Below are 22,298 nucleotides of genomic sequence, written 5' to 3'. Positions count from 1 at the left end.
CGTAAAGAACAGTTAGGAAGGAAAAAAAAAAAGGACTACAGTATATATAGCATGATAGTGTGTGGTTCAACCTGTTCTAGCTATGTTCTGAGATGGCCCTATCGATCTGGCTGATTGAGCAACTTGTGGGCGCGTGTACAATTGTTTAGGAAGGTTGATTACAGGATAGTAGTTATAGGAAAACAGAAATAGATATGTAGTTATAGGAAAACGGAAATAGATCTTCAGAAGTTCGATAATAATTATTATATTTATGAATTAAAGTGCAATGGAAATTTTCATACCTATCGTATGTGAATTTAAAATACCCAGCCTTGGTTTCTACCAAGGTTTAAAATTACAGTCTATAGCAAATAGCGACATCTTTTTTCAGAAGCTATAAAGATGTAGCGAAGCTACAACAGATAGCAGGTTTTAAGAAAAAACATGTAAAATATAAGTAATTGATTCATAATAACATAAGATTCATGAAATTTGGTGGACACAAATATATTTCCAAGGCTTTCAAAGTCTAGAGAAAATCGCTTAATATGGCATTATAGCATGATTCGTGAAACTCAAGTGTTCAATTTTTCAAAACACCGACTTGCAGCAAAAAGATAAGTAGATAATAACTAAATTGTCACTCTTATAACTAAATAAAATAGCATTGCTATTTCAAAGCTACAGCTAAGCAATTTAGCTACGATAAAACGTAATATAATGGTCATAGCTGGTATATTGAGCAGGAAAAAGTAGCAATGGTTTAGCATGAGCTCCCTTTAGAAGCTATAGCGACAACCCGCTATTTAAATCCATGGTTTCTACTATGACGTAGGACTTGCATACCATTCAATACTGATTTTTCTTCTTTATATACAACTTTGGATTTTTTTTTCAAGACATGAATGGGCCACGGCTGTTTGAAAAGCGAGCCCAAATAAAAGAGTGGAGAGAGGCCCATCGTCTCCATCTTATCTCGCTCCCAAACCCCAATAATCCGCCTCTATCCACAGTCGCTAGCCGCCCCAACGGCAGCCATGGCTTCCATCACCCTCCTCTCCGTCGCTCCCACCGCCACCTTCCTCCACATCCCGGCCTCCACCTCCTCCTCCTTCTTAGCCGCTCCCGGAATCCTAGCCGGCCGCCGGGCTGCGCCCCGCGCCCTCCCGCTCCGCGCGCGCCCGCCCCGCCGCGTCACCGTCGTCTGCAGCGGCGCTGCGGCGGCAGCCGAGGCCTCGGACGCCGCGGCGCCAGTGGAGAAGTTCCGGCTGGACAACCTGGGCCCGCAGAAGGGGTCACGCCGGCGGCCCAAGCGGAAGGGACGCGGTATTGCTGCAGGCCAGGGCGCGAGCTGCGGGTTCGGTATGCGCGGGCAGAAATCGCGCTCGGGGCCCGGCGTCCGGCGCGGGTTCGAGGGAGGGCAGATGCCGCTCTACCGCCGTATTCCCAAGCTACGGGGCATTGCCGGCGGTGAGTTGCTTCAGTTAAGCCGAAGCCTCCCCTAATGCACTCAATCAATCGAAGCAACTCGCTAAGCTCTAGTTCAGACAGATGCTTGTCCCACACTCCCACTTCGACATTGCCCATCCGTGATTAAATTCACAGGAGGCGGGCGCATAACCAATTGAACTATACATTGTGTTGTTACTTGTGAGAACTCATCAAGAAGCCTCCCCTAATGCACTCAATCAATCGAAGCAACTCGCTAAGCTCTAGTTCAGACAGATGCGTGTCCCACACTCCCACTTCGACATTGCCCATCCGTGATTAAATTGACAGGAGGCGGGCGCATAACCAATTGAACTATACATTGTGTTGTTACTTGTGAGAACTCATCAAGATTATGCGGGAATGCAGCAACGCAAGTGATTGAGAAATTGCCTGATGTGAGTTCCACCATGGCTTTTCAGGAATGCACATTGGGCTGCCGAAGTATATGCCATTCAATTTAAAAGACATAGTGCGTGGTGGATTCAAAGATGGTGACGAAATATCACTGGAGACCCTGAAATCACGGGGTCTGATCAATCCATCAGGCAGGGAAAGGAAGCTTCCACTGAAGGTATAACTTTTGATGATTAGCCTTTTGTTGCTTTATTAAAACTTGTTTTGTGGAATGGTATTTGTGATATAGGAGTTCACATGTTCCAAAATATGAATGCCTTCATATTCAAGGGGTTTAGCTTAGGTCTTGGCCAGTGAGAACTTCTCTTTAAGACAACCTTATTGTACACCAGATTTGAAGCAAGAATCAAAGTGTTTAGTGCTTTGTCGTTAGATTGAGTGGCCAGTTTTCTTACTTTTGTACTTCTTAAAGGTTGCTTTATCGGTTCTGAATTAGCCTGTGATAATGGTAGGTACCAAGTTTAGCCACTTGAGTTAGAAGTCATCTGTTAGAACATGCAATGCCGGATCAAGTTTTTTTTGGCTGTTTCTGTTAGATGAGCACCACTTGGAGTGTTGAATGGCTTTTGTTTGTACAGTTTGGAATTATTGCCATTGGCTGTTCATTGGATTTACAGTATATTCTAAAGTAACTATAAACTTCCATATCTGCCAACATGTGCTATAACATTACTCTAGTATTTTTACCTGTTAGTTTTTGCAATCAGATTTTGTCTGGCCTGCATGTTCACTTTGTGTTCACCTGTTTGTAGATCTTAGGAGATGGGGATGTATCGGTTAAGTTGAATATCAAGGCTAGAGCGTTTTCGGCTTCGGCTAAAGAGAAGCTTGAGGCAGCTGGTTGTTCCCTGACTCTGTTACCTAAACGGAAGAAATGGCTTTCACAAAATTATCTGAAGAACCAAGCTCGTGCAGAAGAGTACTTTGCCAAGAAAAAAGGTGGTGCTGGTGCTGGTGAATCTGATAGCGGCTCTGCGTAGACTTCCTATGTGATGTACTCCTCTTATCTTTCTTTTAGCATATGCTTATTGCTCCCCTTTTTGTTCTTAATTTTTCGTGTACCATGAATTTTGTATCTATGTCATATGCAATTATTTTATCCCATTTTATAAGTTGCGACCAACATGGCTGTGTAGTATACCCTAGTGCTTTCTGAAGATCTGTTTCAAAGAAAGCCTGGAATCATATGAACAAACCCAGAGATCAGGATGAATATAAATCCAGTTCAAAAAAGATCAATTTATAAGACCAGAATCTGTGCCCTTGGATAGTTATTAGGCCCTGTTTGGATTGTTAGATTGATCTCTAATCCTAACTGGACCAACGGCCCAGTTGGGCCTTTGATTCTCGCCCTGATCGGGGGCGCCCAGCCCACCATGGCTGGAGGGTCCCTGTCACACTGCGCTATAAAAAGAGGTGGGGGCCAGCGGCTCTTATCACGAGGTTCGCCTGAGCTGAGCTCCCCACCGATACCTAAACCCTAACCCGATCTAGAGAGGGGCGCAGCCAGTGACGGGAAGCCACCAGCCGCGCCGCCCACTCCATCGACGTCGACATCTTCACCGCCCTCTTCACCGGTCGTCGCTGCCCGTGTGCAGACTACACCGACGAACGTGATGGCGTCCTCTAAACCCTCCCCCTCTGCAGTGTCAGGTTCAACACCTTCTCCCTTTCCTCTCTGTCTCTCTAGTTCTACATGTATTAGGATGTACTGCATCTTTTATCCCGAATAGAATCACTCTACCGGCGAGATCTATGATCCTAGTGATCCTATAGAGCTAACAATGGTACCAGAGCCATCGGTTTCTAGGGTTTTTAGATCTAGAATAGGTAAACCGATTAGAAAAGGAAGTAGAAGGTTAGATCCAGTACGGGTCTAAGAAGAACAGAGGGTTCGGTTGAACTCTAACCCTAACTGGGTTAAGGAAAGGAGAAGAAAAAGAGGGTTTCGGCCTCAAGAAAGTAAGAGCTGAACCCTAAACCCGTGAAGACTTCATGGGGAAGATAAACAGTGGAACCATAACCCTAACTTCGATCTGTATCCCCAATCGATTGAATCCGAGAACAAAACAAAAACAGAGAAGCAAATCAAAGGGGGATGTTAGGGAAGGGGAGGCCTACCTCGCCGCTGCGCAGCGCTGCTGCCTTGCTGGCGCGTGGGGAGAAGAAGGCTGAGCTGGGGGCGCTGCTCGCCGGGCTCTGGCCAAAGAGGCGTCGCGGCCAGGCCGCTCGACGGCGACGCGCTCACCCGCTGTGGAGCGCGCACGTCGGCGAGGGGGCCAGCGACGGCGTCGGGGCTCTCTGCTCGCTCTCATCGTCGTTTGCTCTTCGCTCGGCTGCTCGGTGCTGCTGTGCTGAGGAGAGACAAGTACGCGACAAAGAGAGAGAGAGGAAAGAATAGAATGAGCTAGGGTTTCGGGTCGGACGGCCGCGACCACAATTTTGTTCGCGCGATATCGTCGCTCGGCCGTCGAATCGGCACGGACGGCTCAGATCGAGTGGGCCTTTTTGCGGCCCGGGCGGGTGAGCGCGCCGCGCGACTTTGCTGGCCCAGGCCTAGGCTGCGGCCTGGGTGCGGGTAGCGCGCGCGTAGAGAAGTTGGGCTTGGCCGTTTTGCCGGCTGGGGCGAATCAACAGTGTTGAAATGAATCAGTTTTTCTTTTTCTTTTTCTAGTAAATGTTTATTTCCTAGAAATTGATTAATGGCTTAAAGAAAATAGAAAAGATAATTTTCCTGTGGGTAAAATTCACTAAATTGAGATTATTTTTCTGTTGCATATTTAAAGATGTTATTTTCATTATTAGATTCGAACCAACGGGAGAATTTAATTTTGAAAAATGGATATGTTTTAATTGATTATAATATTATTATTATTCTGACCAACGTTGATTAATGGCAATATTATGATGTTTTGTCATGCATTAATTCTATTTCTGTCGACGATGATGTAGAATTAGTGTAGAGGACAATTGTATGTTTTAATTTTGACCAACGTTGGAACTAAGGCATGCAATTGTTATTGTTATTATTTATGTTCTCACTCTATATGAATTATGTTTTTAGGCGGATACAACTTGATGGGTTGTATCAAATAGATCCCCACTCTCAAAGGTGATAACTACACGGAGTGAAAAAAAAGATTGACCTAACCTTCATCTTGGCTGAGGTGGACTGAATAGTCACCTTACCGTGTTCCACTAAGCCTGTGGCACCGGTGAGGGAGACAAACGAGGTTGATGCCGCTTGGGCAACCAAAGATAGGAATTTTGCATCCCAAAGAATGTTCTATGACCTTGAGCATAGGAAGTGAGTAACTACCAACAAGAAATGTTTGGCTGTGATAAAGAACACGATTAAGCCTGTAATTATGGGCTCAATCCCAGAGTGTGACACCATCACTGAGTACCTCGAAAGAATAAAGAGTCAGTTCACTGGTTCTTCAAAGATATATGCTACCCAGTTGATAAAGCAGCTGGTGACAGAGAGGTACTCAGGTAATGGTGGTATAAGAGAGCACATACTAAGGATGAGCAATTTGGCATCCAAGCTAAAACCAATGGATCTGAATTCCTTATCCATCTGATTTTTGCTTCCTTGCCAAAAGAGTTTGACACTTTTGTTGTCAACTACAACATACAGCCTGAGAAATGGAGCATGAAGAGGCTCATGGCTATGTGTGTGCAAGAGAAGAGAATGAAAGCTGCCAATGGTGGCACTATCAATTATCTGAAAGACAATAAGAAAAAGAATAATAATACTAACTTCTCCTCAAAGTCAAATGGAAAGGGTCCCATGTTATATTAGCCTCAGCAGATCAAGTTCACAGTAGAGAAAGACCAGTGTCTCTATTGTAAGAAGACGGGACATTATAAGAAAGATTGTCCCGATTACTTAAAGATGATTATGGCAAAGAAAGGTGAGAACATTATTACGTTCATAAATGAATCTCTGTATGTATAATATTCGAAATCTACTTGGTGGATTGACTCAGGTGTAACTGTTCATGTTGCTAATTCTTTACAGAGATTCTGTTCGATGAGGACTACGCAAAGAAGCGAAAGACATGTTAAAATTACAAAATGGAGTCCGAGCAGATGTTGAAGCCGTTGGCGATCTTTCTCTAGAGCTTGCTGATGGCTTCACACTTATACTTAGAGATGTTCTTTATGTTCTCTCGTTACAGAGAAACTTGATTAGTGTTTCATGCTTGGACAATGATGGATTTGATTGCTATTTTGGAAATGGCAAATGTAAGATAATATTTAATAATGCATGTGTTGGTCTTGCTATCTTACAAAATGAGCTTTATTTTTTATCACTATGTGATGATGTAAATGTTGTATGTGATGATGGGAACGTTGCGTGCGACAATGTGAATGTATCCTCGTCTGCGGATGTAAACAGAAAACGAAAGAGAGCTCACGATGCGATGTCGAAATTATGGCATTGTCGTTTAGGCCATATTTTGAGGGGAAGAATAGAAAGACTAGTTAAGAATAATATTCTTCCTCCATTAGAGCTCTTAGATTTAGAACAATGTAGAGAATGCATAAAAGAAAAGTATGTAAAGAAAATTAAGAAAGATGTCAAACGAAATGCAGTAATTTTATAGATTATTCACACAAACATCTATGGCCCGTTTCCTGTAAAGAGTGTGGATGGTTATGATTTATTCATAACATTCACGGATGATTACTCCTATTATAATTATATTTATCCAATCAAAGAAAAAACAAAAGCATTGGATAAATTTAAAATATTTAAGGTAAAAGTTGAAAACCAACACAATTTAAAGATTAAGATAGTCAGGTCCGACCGTGAGGGTACTATGATCGGCATACTCCATATGACTAAGTTCCTAGACCTTTTGCAAGGTTCTTACAGGAGAATGGCATAGTAGCCCAGTATTCTACACCGGGCGAACCTTAGCAGAATGGAGTAGCTGAAAGGCGCAATCGTACCCTGATGGATATGGTGCGCAGTATGATAAGTTACTCCACCTTACCGTTGAGCCTATGGATGGAGGCGTTAAAAACCACCATTCATATTCTCAATAGAGTACCAAGTAAGTCGATGCCCAAAACATCGTATGAGTTGTGGACAGGAAGAGTATCCTCACTAAACCACTTACGTGTGTGGGGGAGTCCAGCTGAGGCTAAAGTATTTAACTCAAACATTGAGAAACTAGATCCTAAAACAGCAAGTTGTCATTTCATTGGCTACCCAGAAAAGTCAAAAGATTTTCGTTTCTACTGTCCAAACAGACATATAAAGTTTGTGGAAATGAGACACGATGTCTTCCTAGATGATGAAATGATGAGGGGAGGATGGTAGTTCAAGAAATTGACCTTGAAGAGAAGCGGGTGTATGAGCCCACTCCAATGATTCATGAGCCATTTTTCTCACTACCTGTTGTCGCTGCACCAACAGTACAAGATACTGTGGTGACATCACCTGTTGCTATTCCGTCTGTGGCAACAATGAATGATGATGAGGAACCTGTTCTTCATGATCCTATAAAACCTATTGCCACACATGAGGTGGAGCAACAACAGCCTCAAACAGAAGATGTGCCAAATGTGGAGGCCCCTAGAAGGTCTCAAAGAGTTAGAAAATCAGTTATTCCTGCTGACTATGAAGTATACAATACTGAGGAATTTCAAATGAAGGATGATCCCACCTCATTTGAAGAAGCCATGAGAAGTGATCATTCATCAAAGTGGCTTGAGGCCATGGAAGATGAAATAAAATCTATAAATGCCAATAAAGTTTAGACTTGGAAATAATTTCTAAAGAAGCCAAAACAGTAGGCTATAAATGGGTCTACAAAACAAAACTTGACTCTCAAGGAAATATAGAGAGATATAAAGCGCGACTTATAGCAAAAGGCTTTACGTAAAGAGAAGAGATTGATTACAATAAGACCTTTTTCTCCAGTCTCATGTAAGGATTCCTTCAGAATAAAAATGGCATTAGTGGCACATTACGGTTTAGAATTACATCAGATGGATGTAAAGATGATATTTCTCAACGGTGACTTGGTGGAAAATGTTTACATAGCACAACCGAAAGGTTTTGTCGTGGAAGGAAAAGATCGAATGGGATGTCGCCTAAAGAAATCCATTTATGGATTAAAATAAGTTTCAAGACAGTGGTACTTGAAGTTTGATCAGACAATAAGGAATTTTTGGTTTAAAGAGAATGTTGAGGACAATTGTGTCTATGCAAAGTTTTAGAATGAGAAGTTTATCTTTCTTGTCCTATATGTGGACGACATCTTACTTGCTAGTTGTGATGTCAGTCTACTACTGGAGACAAAGAAGTTTTTGTCCTCAAACTTTAATATGAAAGATCTTGGTGAAGCTTCGTTCATTCTAGGGATCGAGATTCACCGAGATAGAGGTAAAGGGGTATTAGGACTGTCACAAAAGACATACATAGAAAGAATCTTAAAGAAATTCAGTATGCACAAATGTAGTCCCTCACCTGCTCCTATAGTCAAGGGCAACAGATATGGGGATTTTTAATGCCCTAGGAACCAATATGAGATCGATCAAATGAAAGCGGTTTCATATGCTTCAGCTGTCGGAAGCTTGCAATATGCTCAAGTATGTACGCGCCCTGACTTGACATTTGTTATCGGGTTACTTGGCAGATTCCAGAGTAATCCTGGAACAAAACACTAGAAATTAGTAAAGAAAGTCTTGCGTTATTTGCAATGAACGAAATGCCTCATGATGACGTATAGAAGATCTGATTCACTCCATATAGTGGGATATTCAGATTCTGATTATGCGGGAGATGACAGAAAATCTACGTCTGGATATGTATTTACTCTCGCAGGGGGAGCTATTTCATGGAAAAGCTCAAAGCAAACCGTCACTACATCGTCCACAATGTATGTCGAGTTTGTACCGTGTTATGAGGCAACGGGATAGGTGAACTGGCTAAAGAAGTTCATACCCGGTTTGAAGGTGATTGACGACATCTATAGACCATTAAGTTATACTGCGATAATAATCCGACAGTACAGTGTGCTCACAACAATAAGTTAAGTGGTGTTGCCAAACACATTGACATAAATTATTATGTTGTGAAAGATAAAGTCTGGGATCATGTCATAAATCTTGAACATATAAGTACCAAAAAGATGCTCGCGGATCCGCTTACAAAAGGCTTACCACCCAACGTGTTCAAAGAACATGTAGCCGGCATGGGTTTAAGGGAAAGCCTATAATTCCTGGACAAAAGAAGACACAAAGATAAGTATCTATTTCAGAACAGAGTGGTGTGTTGTAGCTGTTAAATCTATCGGCAATGGACCGTGACAATGAGACATGCTCTATGCGCTAATCTGTAATGAAATGAACAAAAGTAAATGATATGAAAATGAAAGATGAAAGGAGATCAAAGGGAAGATTGATAGATTGATCTCTAATTCTAACTGGACCCAACGGCCTAGTTGGGCCTTTGATTCGCGCCCTGATTGAGGGCGCCCAGCCCAATATGGCTGGAGGGCCCCTGTCACACTGCGCTATAAAAAGAGGTGGGGGCCGACGGTTCTTATCACGAGGTTCGCCTGAGCCAAGCTCTCCACCGACACCTAAACCCTAACCCGATCTAGAGAGGGGCGCAGCCAGTGTCGGGAAGCCACCAGCCGCGCCGCCCACTCCATCAACGTCGACATCTTCACCGCCCTCTTCACCGGCCGCCGCTGCCCGTGTGCACACTACACCGACGAACGTGATAGCGTCCTCTGAACCCTCCCCCTCTGCAGTGTCAGGTTCAACACCTTCTCATTTTCCTCTCTCTCTCTCTCTCTAGTTCTACATGTATTATGATGTACAGTGTCTTTTATCCCGAATAGAATCACTCTACCGGCTAGATCTATGATCCTAGTGATCCTATAGAGCTAACATGGATTACATCCCAGGCAACTTGCCTGGCGAGAAGCTTTCCCAGGCATACGCAGCCTGTTCGTTTGGCTGTGGCTTGTCGTAAACGATCGTAAATTTCTAGCCGGGACAGTATTTTTCTCTCACACAAACCAGCCAGTAGTACTTTTTTACGAATCAGTAACGATACGAACCAGCCAACCGAACAGGCTGACGATTTCGGACGCCTGGGGCTCCGATTGATGCCTGCACGAGCACGTGCCTGGGAGGGCAAGAAGCAAACATGCCCTAGATTTCTAGATGCTTGTGGCTTGATGCTGTTAGCTGAAGCATCCATCTGTCCATAGCAGTGCATACTTGATACGGAGTACATCTTTCTCTGTTTCTGTTAGTATTGTCCTTTTCGCCTGTGGTGCTACAGCCTGATCAATGCTTATTTTATTTAAAGAACTTTCCGTTTGGGGGAGTTACAAGGGCTCCTTTAGTAAAATAATTTGTATTATTATCTATTTATCTTACCTATAAAATAAAAGGAATACTGTTTCAGATCTTCATTGATACCCTGATGTAAACCTGTCTTCTTAATCATGCATGTTCACCTTCAATTATTTCTGGGCAAAGATGGGCGTGGATGATGCATTGTTCATCTTCCAACAAGAATAGCCAGAGTGTACAGGGCACATCACACGTCTTTCTGTGCGCATTTCAACGGTACTCATCCTTGGAGCATGCGTGTGTGAAGAAGTTATTTCAGGATGTTGCTTCTAGGTGTATAGATTTATTAAGTTCCCTATTACAATTGGGAATGCATATTAATGTGTTCTACGTAATTTTAATTCTGCGTAGCACCTATGTTCTATGGACTATGTCACTCTGGTAGGGTCTACAACTCGCTGCTGTTACCAGGATACAGCACAAGGAACTTTTTGACTTAATCTAACAATGTGGATAGCGTGCTCCCTGTAAAGATATAGTGTGCCTTCCATTTAAGGAAGACAATTCTTGATGAACTATAATCAATATTACTGCATAGTATTTTTTTAAGAATGACAATGGACGAAGAGTCCCTACCTGATATATTACCACAGATCCGGGGGGTTAGCCCAGTGGTGGAGGGTCTTGGACCCAAAAGAGTTGGCTGGGAGCCAGGGAATCACAAGGTAAGAAGCATAAGGCGAGTAGAGTTACATTGGAAACAAGGACCTCCAATTGCTAGTGCCTCTTGTAGTTATCAGTGGTTGTTCGAACTTTAGGATAGTATATAAGTTGTGGATCCGTGCCTTTGTTTTCGTATGACATTAATGAAATCTATTGAAGCGATATACTAATCTATGATGGATTTGATAGCACTTTTTTTTTAGAAACATATCATCTTTAGGCCTTGTTCGTTTGATTCCCAAAACATGGGGTTGAACTGTTGAAGAGGACTGTCTGCCTGTTTATTCCATCCCCGATCCAAGTGGAATGGAGGGGATCGAAGAGGATTTAAACCCCTATAAGAGATTGACAAGATCTAAAACTTTATAGTTTTCATTAAGTTTATAGCTTGAAATTCAAATTTTTGAATGTTTCAAATGATCTCGGATGGAACACCCTATATTAAAGGTGTAGAGCTCGACGAGATCTAAAACTTTGTAGTTGAAATTTTTTCCATTCAACATTATTTAGAAGCCTAAGTATTCAATATGAGATTTGTACATGTGTCATTTGATTTTTAGACAACTCCTTGTGTGCCACTCTGTAACCAACAGTGCTAACTAGAAAGTTAATACCCACCTGATGGAAGTGTCATCAGGGGAAAGAACAATTTTAAAGTTGATATAGATGTCACAGTGAACTTTTCATTGGTACATACATATGGGTCAACCATCTTTTTCAATGGCACACATCGAGCTGTTCGGCTGATGGTTTCTACGGCTGATAAGCCGACTGAAGTTGATTTCTTGTGAGAGAAAAACATTGTTCCATGGCTAATAAGACAGGTTGATAAGTCCAACGTACTAGCATCCCATATACTAGTAGTTATATATGAGTGTGGTGAATTTATATATTTAATGTATCTGAATCCGATACTCAAAATTGGATATTTTTTTACATATATATGGGATACATATCAATATCCGACGCATCTGACACTATCAATATTGGACTCTAAAACCGGAAATAAATATCCATATTCAGTATCCATAATATCTTATCTGTCTGATTTCATCCATATTTGGAATGCATGTAACTAATTGTTTTTCCTTGTCAACGCATCATGCTACTTTGATGTCAAATGAAAAATGTTTCATGCCAATGATGAAAGGAATTCCAGGCACAGGGATCATACCTTGCTCATGAGTTGTGTGTGAGAGGACAGGATACGAATGCTTGATGCGGCCATGGCACGAATTTTGTGGCAGAAAGTTAGCATTCGTTGCTTATTGTTGTCAACTCTTGCCCAGGGAGGAAAAAGGATACCTAGGTTTCTGCCTCTTTTTTCCTGAAGACCCGGGCTGGCTTTTGGTCATTCAGGCACAGTGAACACGGCATCAACAGTGCATGTGCACCATCTATGATTCAATGTGTTGCTTACTTGCTTATATGCTTGTCAAATTTACCGTGCAGTGCGTGTGTCTCGCAAGACTGAATTCAGTCGTGGTCACGAACTCACGATATCTCAAGGGTGAAGTGGCGGAGGAATGACGAATCAATTTCTACTCTGCTTTATCATACATGGGGCCATGGGGCCGCATCAATACCGGTACATGCAGGAAAATCATGGCAGCCTTGGTTAGACCGGTCTCAGTGAGAGTTTTATTATAGTTTAATTTGTATTTAATAGCCCACGTCATATATATAATTTTGATGACATGACAACGTTTTAACGAAGAGAAAGAAGAATTGGATTTAGCACAGTTACCAACTCTCTATGAGTTATAGAATAAAATGTTTATAAAACTATGGAATGAAACTTTCCTTTAAGAGTGAATATTTCATTCAAATTTTATTTCATTCTATATGACACGATAGTCTTGGAAACACGGACGAAACGGACGAAACTCTCTTATGACGCTGGACTCACGGTCACGGGCATGCCACCATCAAAAGTACGTACGCCGCTGAGCGCTGAGGCGTAAGTTAAGAGTGCAGTAGTACTGCACCATAGTCCGTAGCTTGTACGTATAGTGTTAACAGCTGGTAGGAACGCCTGGAATTACGACGATATCGATATATGATGGGGAGAGAAATGCTGCTACTAGGAGCATCGAAAATGCGATCCAAAGTTAATGCTTGACAACGCTGTTTCTTCTTCTCACAGTAGTTGCTCACCGAACAGTGAAGTGAGTACCCAGGTCAAACCAGCAAGCCCGGCCTTGCCCGACACTTGGGCATGACATCCAAATTCCAAGTTTTTTCACTCTCTCTTCATCACATCAATTTTTAGTCGTTTGCATGGAGTATTAAATGTAGGTAAAAAAATAACTAATTACACAGTTTAGTTGGAAATCACGAGATGAATCTTTTGAGCCTAGTTGGTCCACAATTGGACAATATTTACCAAATAAGACGAAAGTGGTACTATTTATCGGGTTGAAATTTTTTCGCAATCTAAACGAGGCCTTGCCAAGCTCAACTGAAAGAAAAAAGAATGCGCCCGCTGGCGTGGCAGCGGGGCAACCGATCGATCGCGCGTCCGACGAACTGGAACAGTGGAGCCTGGCGCCGGAAAGGGGTCTCGCCCCGGCTGCCCGTTTTCCCTTTCCCAACGTCCACGGGACCGGGACAGGCCCGTGCCGTCCAGCACCCCGGAAACAGCGACGCGCTCGCCGGTGCCGCGCGCCTCAATAACTTCCGCTCCCTTTCGCGCCAACCGAGCAACCCCCGGCGGAGCGGTGGCAGACGGGAGAGAGCAGGGGCTGGGCGGCTGGCGCTGCCGCTCTCGCTCATTTGCTCGGCCCAACCGACACCAACCGGGCGCCAGCCAACGCATTTAACGCCTCCCAACCACGACAGGATCGAGCGACCGAGGCAGTGCAAGGTAGCTGCCCGCCGAGCGACGCCACCCCCGCCATCTCTTTCGGCAACCGCGCCCGCGAGCGAACCCCAGCTGCCATGCCGGCTCCTCCTCGGCTTTCGGCTCCTCCCATGCGATGGCCGGCCGCCCAGTAACTGCGACCACAGCCCAGCCACTGAACCACACACACGCCACAGTTTGGTTGTCACCAGAACACAGCTGCCTGACTGCTCGGCTGCTGCCAGCCCTTGCGCACCCACACCCACCTGACGTGCGCCTCGCATTCAGTGCCCCGATCGACGAAGCCGTGGATGGCCGAGTCCGGCACGCGACATGCCATGGCGTGGCTGCGTGGCGGAGAGCGTGACGTGAGGCCTCGGCTGATGGGCTGATAAGCGCTGAAGCTGATTTTCGATTTGTTGTGAGAGAAAAACACTGTTTCATGGCCGATAAGTCAGGCTAATAAGTTCAAGCGATGCGCTTCACCACCCCCCGTCATCTCGGGGCCTACCAGAGCCGTCCGATGTTGGATCATGCATGGTCATGAGGTCATGGCTGATGATCATGAATGCATGCAGAGGAGCTCCAAGATGTTGTGAGGCGTGGAGCACGAACAGAGGTGCTTCGCGAAGCCTGGCTTCAAGGAAGAGAGCCCTTGTTGCGGGAAGGTTGTCGCCATGCCAACTGCATTGCATTTAACTTGGGGGTACCAAAAAAGAGATTGAGACTTTTCTTAATGGTACGGCAAATATGGACACCAAGGTGGGGATGTGAACATGTGCAAGCCTGTCCGCGTCAGCAGTCGTCTCGTGTACAATGGGAGCATGAGTTAATAGTTGTACAGTACTAGGTGGTGACCTTCAGTATGCCTCACCCAGACCCAGGCACCAAAAAAAAACTCTTCAAGTATCAGCATGAAGAACAGCAAGGAAAAAGAAAGGAAGGCTCTGACAAGTAACAAGTTGAGCTGCGCAATCGAGTCTAATAAGCGTGCAATGCTAAGTGCATTTTTATAAGACTTCTTTTCTTGTTAGAAATGGATAGATCATGAGTAGCTCGTGTTACGCAAGTGTCAGCGACTGGCAAAGCATTAACCAACGCTATCTCCCGTAGTCTCGTCATCAGGTCCATGTGCAATCTCAATGAATACCCCCCATCGCATCACTTGATCCCAACCAATCTCACAGGATAAACTATTCTACAAGTAAGTGACAGGAAATTAACAGGCAGAGATGATTGGTTGAACAACTATCAGGAGAATGCATGTATCCCTTTCACTGGTTACAACATGGATTACAATTTACAAGTGCTCGACTCCTTCCCATTGAAGCAAATTCTAATCACCCAGTCCCCTGGGATATGATAATTTTGACAGTACGCCCACGTGAACACATCCAGCAAGAACCAATTTTAATCTCCCTGTGATGATCATTCCTCGTGTGATACTTGCAACAATCAGAGTATATATGGATCTTTCTTCTTCTTCTTACCATTTTTAGTAGAAAAGAAAAAAGGAAGAGAAGAGAAGAAAACAGCAGAGAAGAAGGAACAAGAACAGCAAAACCAAATTTTAAGCGAAATGCTTCTCTGGACGTACAGGGGGGACAGTACGGCGGCGGCGGTGGAGCTCGCTCCTTGTCGTAGCCGTAGCCCGTAGGTCACAGCTTGACGACCTCCGGGACGTCGACGGGGTAGCGGTGGATGCAGTCGTCCCAGGGCCCGTTGGTGGGCGTCTTGATGCTGCGGAGGCACTTCCAGACGGCGCTGTTGCACTTGAACCCGCTGCCGAATCCGATCTGCCAGACGCGGTCGCCGCGGCGCATGCGGCCCTTGGCCTCGATGTAGGCGAGCTCGTACCAGAGGGAGCTGCTGGACGTGTTGCCGAACCGGTGCAGCGTCATGCGGGACGCCTCCACGTGGCGCGGCGACAGCTGCAGGTTCTTCTGCAGCTCGTCGATGACGGCGCGCCCGCCCGCGTGGATGCAGAAGTGCTCGAACGCCAGCTTGAAGTCCGGGATGTAGGGCTTCCAGGTCTTGTTGATGAGCTTGCGCCCCACCAGGCGGAAGAAGAAGAGCAGCTGCTCCGACATGGGCAGCACCAGCGGGCCGATGGTGGTGATGTTGGACTTGAGCGCGTCGCCGGCGATGGACATCAGCTCCTTGGACAGCGAGATGCCCGAGAAGCCCTGGTCGTCCTCCTCCTGGTACACGCACCGGTACGCGCGGTCGTCCGCGCCCTTGTGCGTCCTCACCACGTGCACCAGCCGGTACTTGGCGCGCCGGGCCTCGCGCCGCCTGTTGGACAGCAGGATCGCCGCCGCGCCCATCCGGAACAGGCAGTTGGGAAGCAGCATGTCGCGCCGGCTCCCCTGGTAGAAGTTGGGGGTGATGATCTCGGTCGACACCACCAGCGCGTTCGAGTTCGGGTGCACCTGTGTTTGTGTGTGTGTGTGTGTGTGTGAGAGAGAGAGAGAGAGAGAGAATTAGAAGGAATTAATCGACCTACTACTAGTAGTAGGTGGTCAGTTAATTACTAATTATTACCTGGAGCATGTCCCGCGCGAGGTCGATGGAGATGAGCCCGGCACTGCATCCCATCCCCGACAGGTTGAAGCTCCGGATGTTGCTCCGGAGCTTGTACTTGTTGATGATCATGGCAGAGAGCGATGGCGTCGGCGAGAAGAGGCTGCAGTTGACGACGAGGATGTCAATGTCCTTGGGCTTGAGCCCCGTGCGGCGGACGAGGTCGTCGATGGCGGAGAAGATGACGAGCTGCGCCTCGGCGCGCGAGGCCTCCATGCTGGGGTTGGGCGGGATGTAGTGGTTGGCGGGCGGGAGGCACGTGTCCTCGCCGAGCCCCGAGCGCTCCAGGATCCTGGTCTGGAAGCGCACCCTCTTGTCGTCGTCGCTGATGAGGCGCGTGTGCTCCATGAAGGTGGCGAACGGCACGCGGCAGCTGGCGGGGGGATTGTAGCAGGCGTAGTCCACCAGGTACACGGGCCTGGGGCGCGACATCACGTACACGGTGACGACGAAGACGACGAGGAACGCGGAGCAGAGGATGTGGACCAGGTCCAGCTCCAGCGACCGCCACAGCGAGAGCAGCTCGCCGGGGCCGAGGCGCGCCAGCTCCAGCGCTGTGGCGGCCATCACCGGCACCAGCAGCAGCGTCAGGAAGTGGTTCACCAGGTACTGGTACCCGAGCTTGACGTACTTGAGGTTCACCGACCCGGAGAACACGCCGCCGGTCGGCATGTTGTTGTTGCCCGCCTGCTGCTGCTGCTGCTCTCGGCTGCTATCGCTCGGCGCGGCCGGCCGGCTCACCAGTCTTCCCGCCCACTCTGCCTGCTCACGACTAGCTAGCCTTCGCCTCCTGCTCTCGGCAGCGTCTTGGCGGGGGGCGCTGCAACCAAACCAGCGTGCCGTGTGTTGCGCACAGCTGAAGAAAAGAGCTTGCTTCCCTAGCCGGGTGCGTTGCGGTGCGGTGTTTGTGTGTTTGTTTGCGAAGGAGGTGGTGCCGTGGTGGGGTCTTAATATAGCGGGGGAGCCGCGAGCGAGCGCGAGGGACGCCCCTAATTAAATCGGGAACGTATCCAAATAAATCGGGGGCAGATGGGTAGTTTAAATGAGAGCCCGGCTACCGCCACCAACCAGAGCCCAGAGAGAGTTAGGAGGTTGGCGCCTGGTCTTGTAGCAGGGCCCGCCGACTGGCTGCTCCGGGCCGGGGCGGTTGCTCGCTCGCCTTGCACTTGCAGGCTGCAGCAGCCCTTGCCCGCTGCACACGCGCACACAGGGTTCTCTTTTTCTGCTCGGCGCCGCTCGAGCGTTGGTGAGCAATTTCGGGAAAACAGCGACCGCGGTGAGAGGATTAACGAGTGCGATAACTGGTGAATGAACTCGATCGGTCTCCTGTGGACTATGGTCAGAGGAAGGTACGTACTGTACTACCTACGGTTTCACGGCTTTGCCTAGCGCAACTTGGATCAGCAGTTAATGGCGGATATCGATGGGCCGTTTGCCAACCGCCAAGGTAACATCAGATATGAAAGCGTCGGAACTCGAAAACAGATGTTCGCCTGATGGTTTAGTTCAAGCGAACGAGGCGCCGCATGCACGGTCGGTCAGACTGTCTCGGTATCAGTAGATACGCTCGTTACCTGGATCATATGTATGTATGAATAAAAGAAATACATGGTTTTTCAGAGGACGACACCTCATACGGTCAGTCAGATTGTCTCGGGAATACATGACGAATTGCATAGATGGTTTTTTGCCCGCTCCAAACAGCTTCCAGAGCTTCTCCCTCGTCGCTTTGCAGTTTGCACGGCCAACATGATTATCGATATGAGCTAAACCTAGCTGGTATCAATAATGGATCACATTTACAGCCCAGGGCTTATCAGTCAGCCGACAATATTTTTCTCTCACAACAAACCAGCATCAGCCTGGTTTATCAGTCCAGAAACCAACCAGCGAACAGTCCGTATCAAATTTAGGCATATTTTAATTTAGTATTTCAAAGAAATAGATGTAACAAGCAGCATGTGAAGATGTCATCCATTATTGATGCTAAACTATGCATACTAATAACAACAACCGCTAGCTAACATGACCATCACATGAATGAGAAACATTAACAGAGTTATTAGATTATACTCCCTCCGTAAAAAAAAAGTGTTGCTATGGTATTTGTGTTGGTTAAACTTTTCTAAATCTGATTATAGGTTTATAGAAAATAATAAAGCAATATTTATATCTCTAAATAAATTTATTATAAAAATATATTTAGCGATTTATCTAATGATACTAATTGTGCACCATAAAAAATATGTTTTTTTAAAAAAAATCCAAAAATACTTTGCGTCACAGGACATCTATAAATTCTAAATCAGAGAAACACCGAAAAAGAGTGCATCCAAACGCACCATGACGCTCATAAATCAAAATATTTTAGAAAATTATGGTGTTTTAAAATTCCAAAAAATACTTGGCGTCACACGGCATCTAAATTGTAGATCGTAGAAACACCGAAAAAGAGTGGGAAATATTCGTTGTTTGCCTAGCACAGCTTCTTGGCCCGTCAGTAAGTGGTGATACCGATTGGCCGTTTGCCAACAGCCCAGCTAGTCGAAGTATGGAAACTTGAAAACTAAAAAACCGTCGGATTTCAGCAGACCACAGGTACCATGGACTACCATTAGTATTTATTAATCAGTGTTACTTCTGTCCGAATGTTTTACAATTTAGCCATTTTTTGAAAGTTTTCCACAAATAGACTCCTGACGGAAAGAATTTAGAAAATGAACCCTTAGCTCGGCGCCATTGATGCTGGCACCGAGGTAGGCGCCATCATCTCTGGCGCCGAGCTCCTAGGCACGGTGGATGATCTGGTAGGAAGCTCGGCGTCGTAGATCTTGGCGCCAACGTGAATGGCGCCGAGCCTTTAATACCTATTGGGCCTGCGCATTTCCTCTCTTCTTCTCCCTCTCGCCCGCGCCGCGCCACCGCCCTCTGCCGCCGCTGCCGCCGCCCTCGCCCGCCGCCGCGCCGCGTCGCGCCACCGCGCGCGTGACTTGAGGCCGCCCCGCGCGCCCAGCGGACGGCCTCCGCGCCGCGCCGCCTCCGCCGCCCTCCACCGCCGGCCTCGTCCCGCCTTGCCGCCATCCAGGCCGGCGTGGCTCCCGCGCGCCGCCGCGTGCCACCGCTGTCGTCGGCCGCGCCACCGCCGACCCCGCCACCTGCAGCGGTCAGCCGTGCCATCGTCGGTCCGTATTGTCGGCCTGACCCAAGCCCATCGTCCGCTGCGACTCCGTCGACATCCGCGGAGCAGTCATTGGAAAAGGTAAAAATTATGAATATGCAATGTACCTACTTAGTTGGCATTTGTTATTTACTAGTTAATGTGATGACTCGGGTAGTTGATTTAGTTAGTGATCTAGTGAGATATATATGTAGATAGATAGTAACATAGATACATAGGTTCATAGATATAGTTAGATAGCTACATTGATATATAGCTACATATTTAGTTAACTACATATGATCTAGCTATTTAGTGAGTACACTGTATATATATACGTAGTTATTATCTTGATTACTTAGTTTGTAGCTAGAAAGTACTTGTTAGGTACTATCTATCGTCTAATTTTGACTAAAGGATATGTGTTTTGTTACGTGTTTGAACTAGATGGACAACCTAGTGACCATATATCATGGAGGCACCGTTGAAAACGATCGCTGTGGATATATTGAGTTTCTTGATATGCAAAGCATGCCTGTGCTATTCAATGATAGGCCTTTATTTAGTGAGATGGTTGCAAAGGCTTGGGAGGAGTTGCATTGCCTTGGAGATGATGACATTGCAGTTGATGGTGTACTGCACCTAGGTTCTCCTCCGAACGTCTTTAGGGGAATGATCTCAATTGGTTGTGCGGGTCAGTAGCAGCAGAAGAAGCACAGCGTCGATCGTCGACCGGACGTTGGCGCTGAAACGACCAGACGCTGGCTGGCTACGTCCGGTCACACTAACATGGTCATGCACAGGGGAAACACCAAGTGACCGAACGCTAGGTGAGTCCGGTCGAGCATGACCGGACGCGTTCGGTCGTGAAAAATCGTCTCGAGATGCTTACTGGAAACGACCGGACGCTGAGGTCCAGCGTCCGATCACTTCGCAGCAGCGCATCCAGTCATCACTTGACCGTTGAGATCGAGCACTCAGTATTTGAAGAGAGGGGACTTGTGGCACGCATCGCGTGACCGGATGCTGAGGTCCAGCGTCCGGTCGATATGACCGGAGCGTCCGGTCACCCTGTGTTGTGCCCAGTGAAAGGGTACAATGGCTCTATTTCGTGAGGGCTTCTATTTAAGCCCCATGGCTAGTTCAAGCTCACTCTCTTGGCCATTTGCATTGACATAGCAACCTTGTGAGCTTAGCCAAAGCCCTCACACTCATCTCCATCATTGATCCATCATTGATTCATCATTTTTGTGAGATTAGGAGAGAATCCAAGTGCATTACTTGAGTGTTTGCATCTAGAGGCACTTGCCGTTCGTGTTTCGCTGTAGGATTCACTTGTTACTCTTGGTGGTTGCCATCACCTAGACGGCTTGGAGCAGCGAGGATCGTCGAGCGGAGGGTGGTGATTGTCTCTGGCTCTGATCGTGGTGATTGTGAGGGGTTCTTGACCTTTCCCCGGTGGAGATCCAAAAGGTACTTTAGTAAATTGCTCGTGGCTTATGTGATCCTTATCTTGTGTTGGTTGTGCGGCACCCTATTAAGGGTTTTACGTGTGAAGCCAATTAGCGCGTGAACCTCCAAGTGAGTAAATCGCCACAACAAGGACTAGCTTGCCGACAAGCAAGTGAATCTCGGTAAAAAATCATTGTGTTCATCATTGATTCCGAGGTGATTGGTCTTCATTGTTATTCATCCTTGTGATTGATTGGCTTCTTCATCTATACGGCGGTATAAACAAATTGCTCACTCTCTTTACATTACCGCAAACTAGATGCTCTAACTCATTGCATATGCATTTAGGATCTAGTGAAGTGCTAATACCCTTGAAAATGTTTGTGAAAATATGCTAACATATGTGCACAAGGTGATACACTTAGTGGTTGGCACATTTAAGCAAGGGTGAAGAAGTTAGAGGTGAAATGGAGTTGGTCGCAATGACGCTGGCGTCGGTCAACTGACCGGATGCTGGGTCACTCTGCGACCAGACGCTGAAGGGCTGCGTCCGGTCAAGTTATCGGATGGTACAGTGATTAGGGTTAAGCACCGGATGCTGGGCTGTGTCCGATCAAGCATGACCGGACGCGTTCGGTCGACAAAAACTCATTTTGGACCCTTACTGTAAATGATCGGACGCTGAGGGTCCAGCGTCTGGACAACTCTGTTGGAGCGTCTGGTCAACATGTTGACCATTGAGATCAAACATTCATCGTTGAACGTAGGAGACACGTGGTCGCCATCGGGTGACCGGATGCTGAGGAGCAGCGTCCGGTCAGTTGGACCGGAGCATCCGGTCAGCCCGTGTTATGCCCAGTGAAGGGGTATAACGGCTCTATTTCGATGGGGCTTCTATTTAAACCCCATGTCCGGCTGTAGCTCACATCTTTGGCCATTTTTATTGACATAGCAACCTTATGAGCTTAGCCAAAGCCCTCCCACTCATCTCCATCATTGATTCATCATCATAGTGAGATTGTGAGTGAATTCAAGTGCATTGCTTGAGTGTTTGCATCTAGAGGCACTTGGTGTTCGTGTTTCGTTGCGGATTTCACTTGTTACTCTTGGTGGTTGCCGCCACCTAGATGGCTTGGAGCAGCGAGGATCATTGAGCGGAGGGTGGTGATTGTCTCCGGCTCCGATTATGGTGATTGTGAGGGGTTCTTGACCTTTCTCCGGCGGAGCACCAAAAGGTACTCTAGTGGATTGCTCGTAGCTTGTGTGATCCTCATCTTGTGTTGGTTGTATGGCACCCTATTGAGGGTTTGGCATGTGAAGCCA

At 46.5% G+C, this 22,298-nt stretch overlaps 2 protein-coding genes across 3 annotated transcripts; one reads left to right on the top strand and one right to left on the bottom strand.

The window, feature by feature from the left end:
- Positions 1–957: 957 nt before the first annotated feature.
- LOC136503895 (large ribosomal subunit protein uL15c-like) lies at positions 958–6,074 on the top strand. Of its 2 annotated transcripts, none has more exons than XM_066498823.1 (4): positions 958–1,452; positions 1,893–2,044; positions 2,640–2,881; positions 5,912–6,074. In XM_066498823.1, exons 1-3 carry the CDS (start codon positions 1,020–1,022, stop codon positions 2,865–2,867), a joined length of 813 nt encoding a protein of 270 aa, XP_066354920.1. In that variant the 5' UTR covers positions 958–1,019; the 3' UTR covers positions 2,868–2,881; positions 5,912–6,074. The 2 variants fall into 2 exon arrangements, with proteins under 2 accessions (XP_066354920.1, XP_066354926.1); XM_066498829.1 differs by lacking the exon at positions 5,912–6,074 and adding an exon at positions 4,952–5,397.
- An 8,928-nt stretch (positions 6,075–15,002) lies between these two features.
- LOC136549886 (3-ketoacyl-CoA synthase 6-like) lies at positions 15,003–17,361 on the bottom strand. The gene is made up of 2 exons (XM_066541314.1): positions 16,328–17,361; positions 15,003–16,215 (listed from the first exon to the last, which is right to left on the bottom strand). Exons 1-2 carry the CDS (start codon positions 17,036–17,038, stop codon positions 15,442–15,444), a joined length of 1,485 nt encoding a protein of 494 aa, XP_066397411.1. The 5' UTR covers positions 17,039–17,361; the 3' UTR covers positions 15,003–15,441.
- Between the last annotated feature and the right edge of the window lie 4,937 nt (positions 17,362–22,298).

Source organism: Miscanthus floridulus, chromosome 1, assembly GCF_019320115.1.
Source record: "Miscanthus floridulus cultivar M001 chromosome 1, ASM1932011v1, whole genome shotgun sequence".
Classification (NCBI taxonomy): Eukaryota; Viridiplantae; Streptophyta; class Magnoliopsida; order Poales; family Poaceae; genus Miscanthus; species Miscanthus floridulus.
The sequence above is the reverse complement of the archived record's forward strand: the minus strand, read 5'-3'. Positions and strand labels throughout refer to the sequence as shown.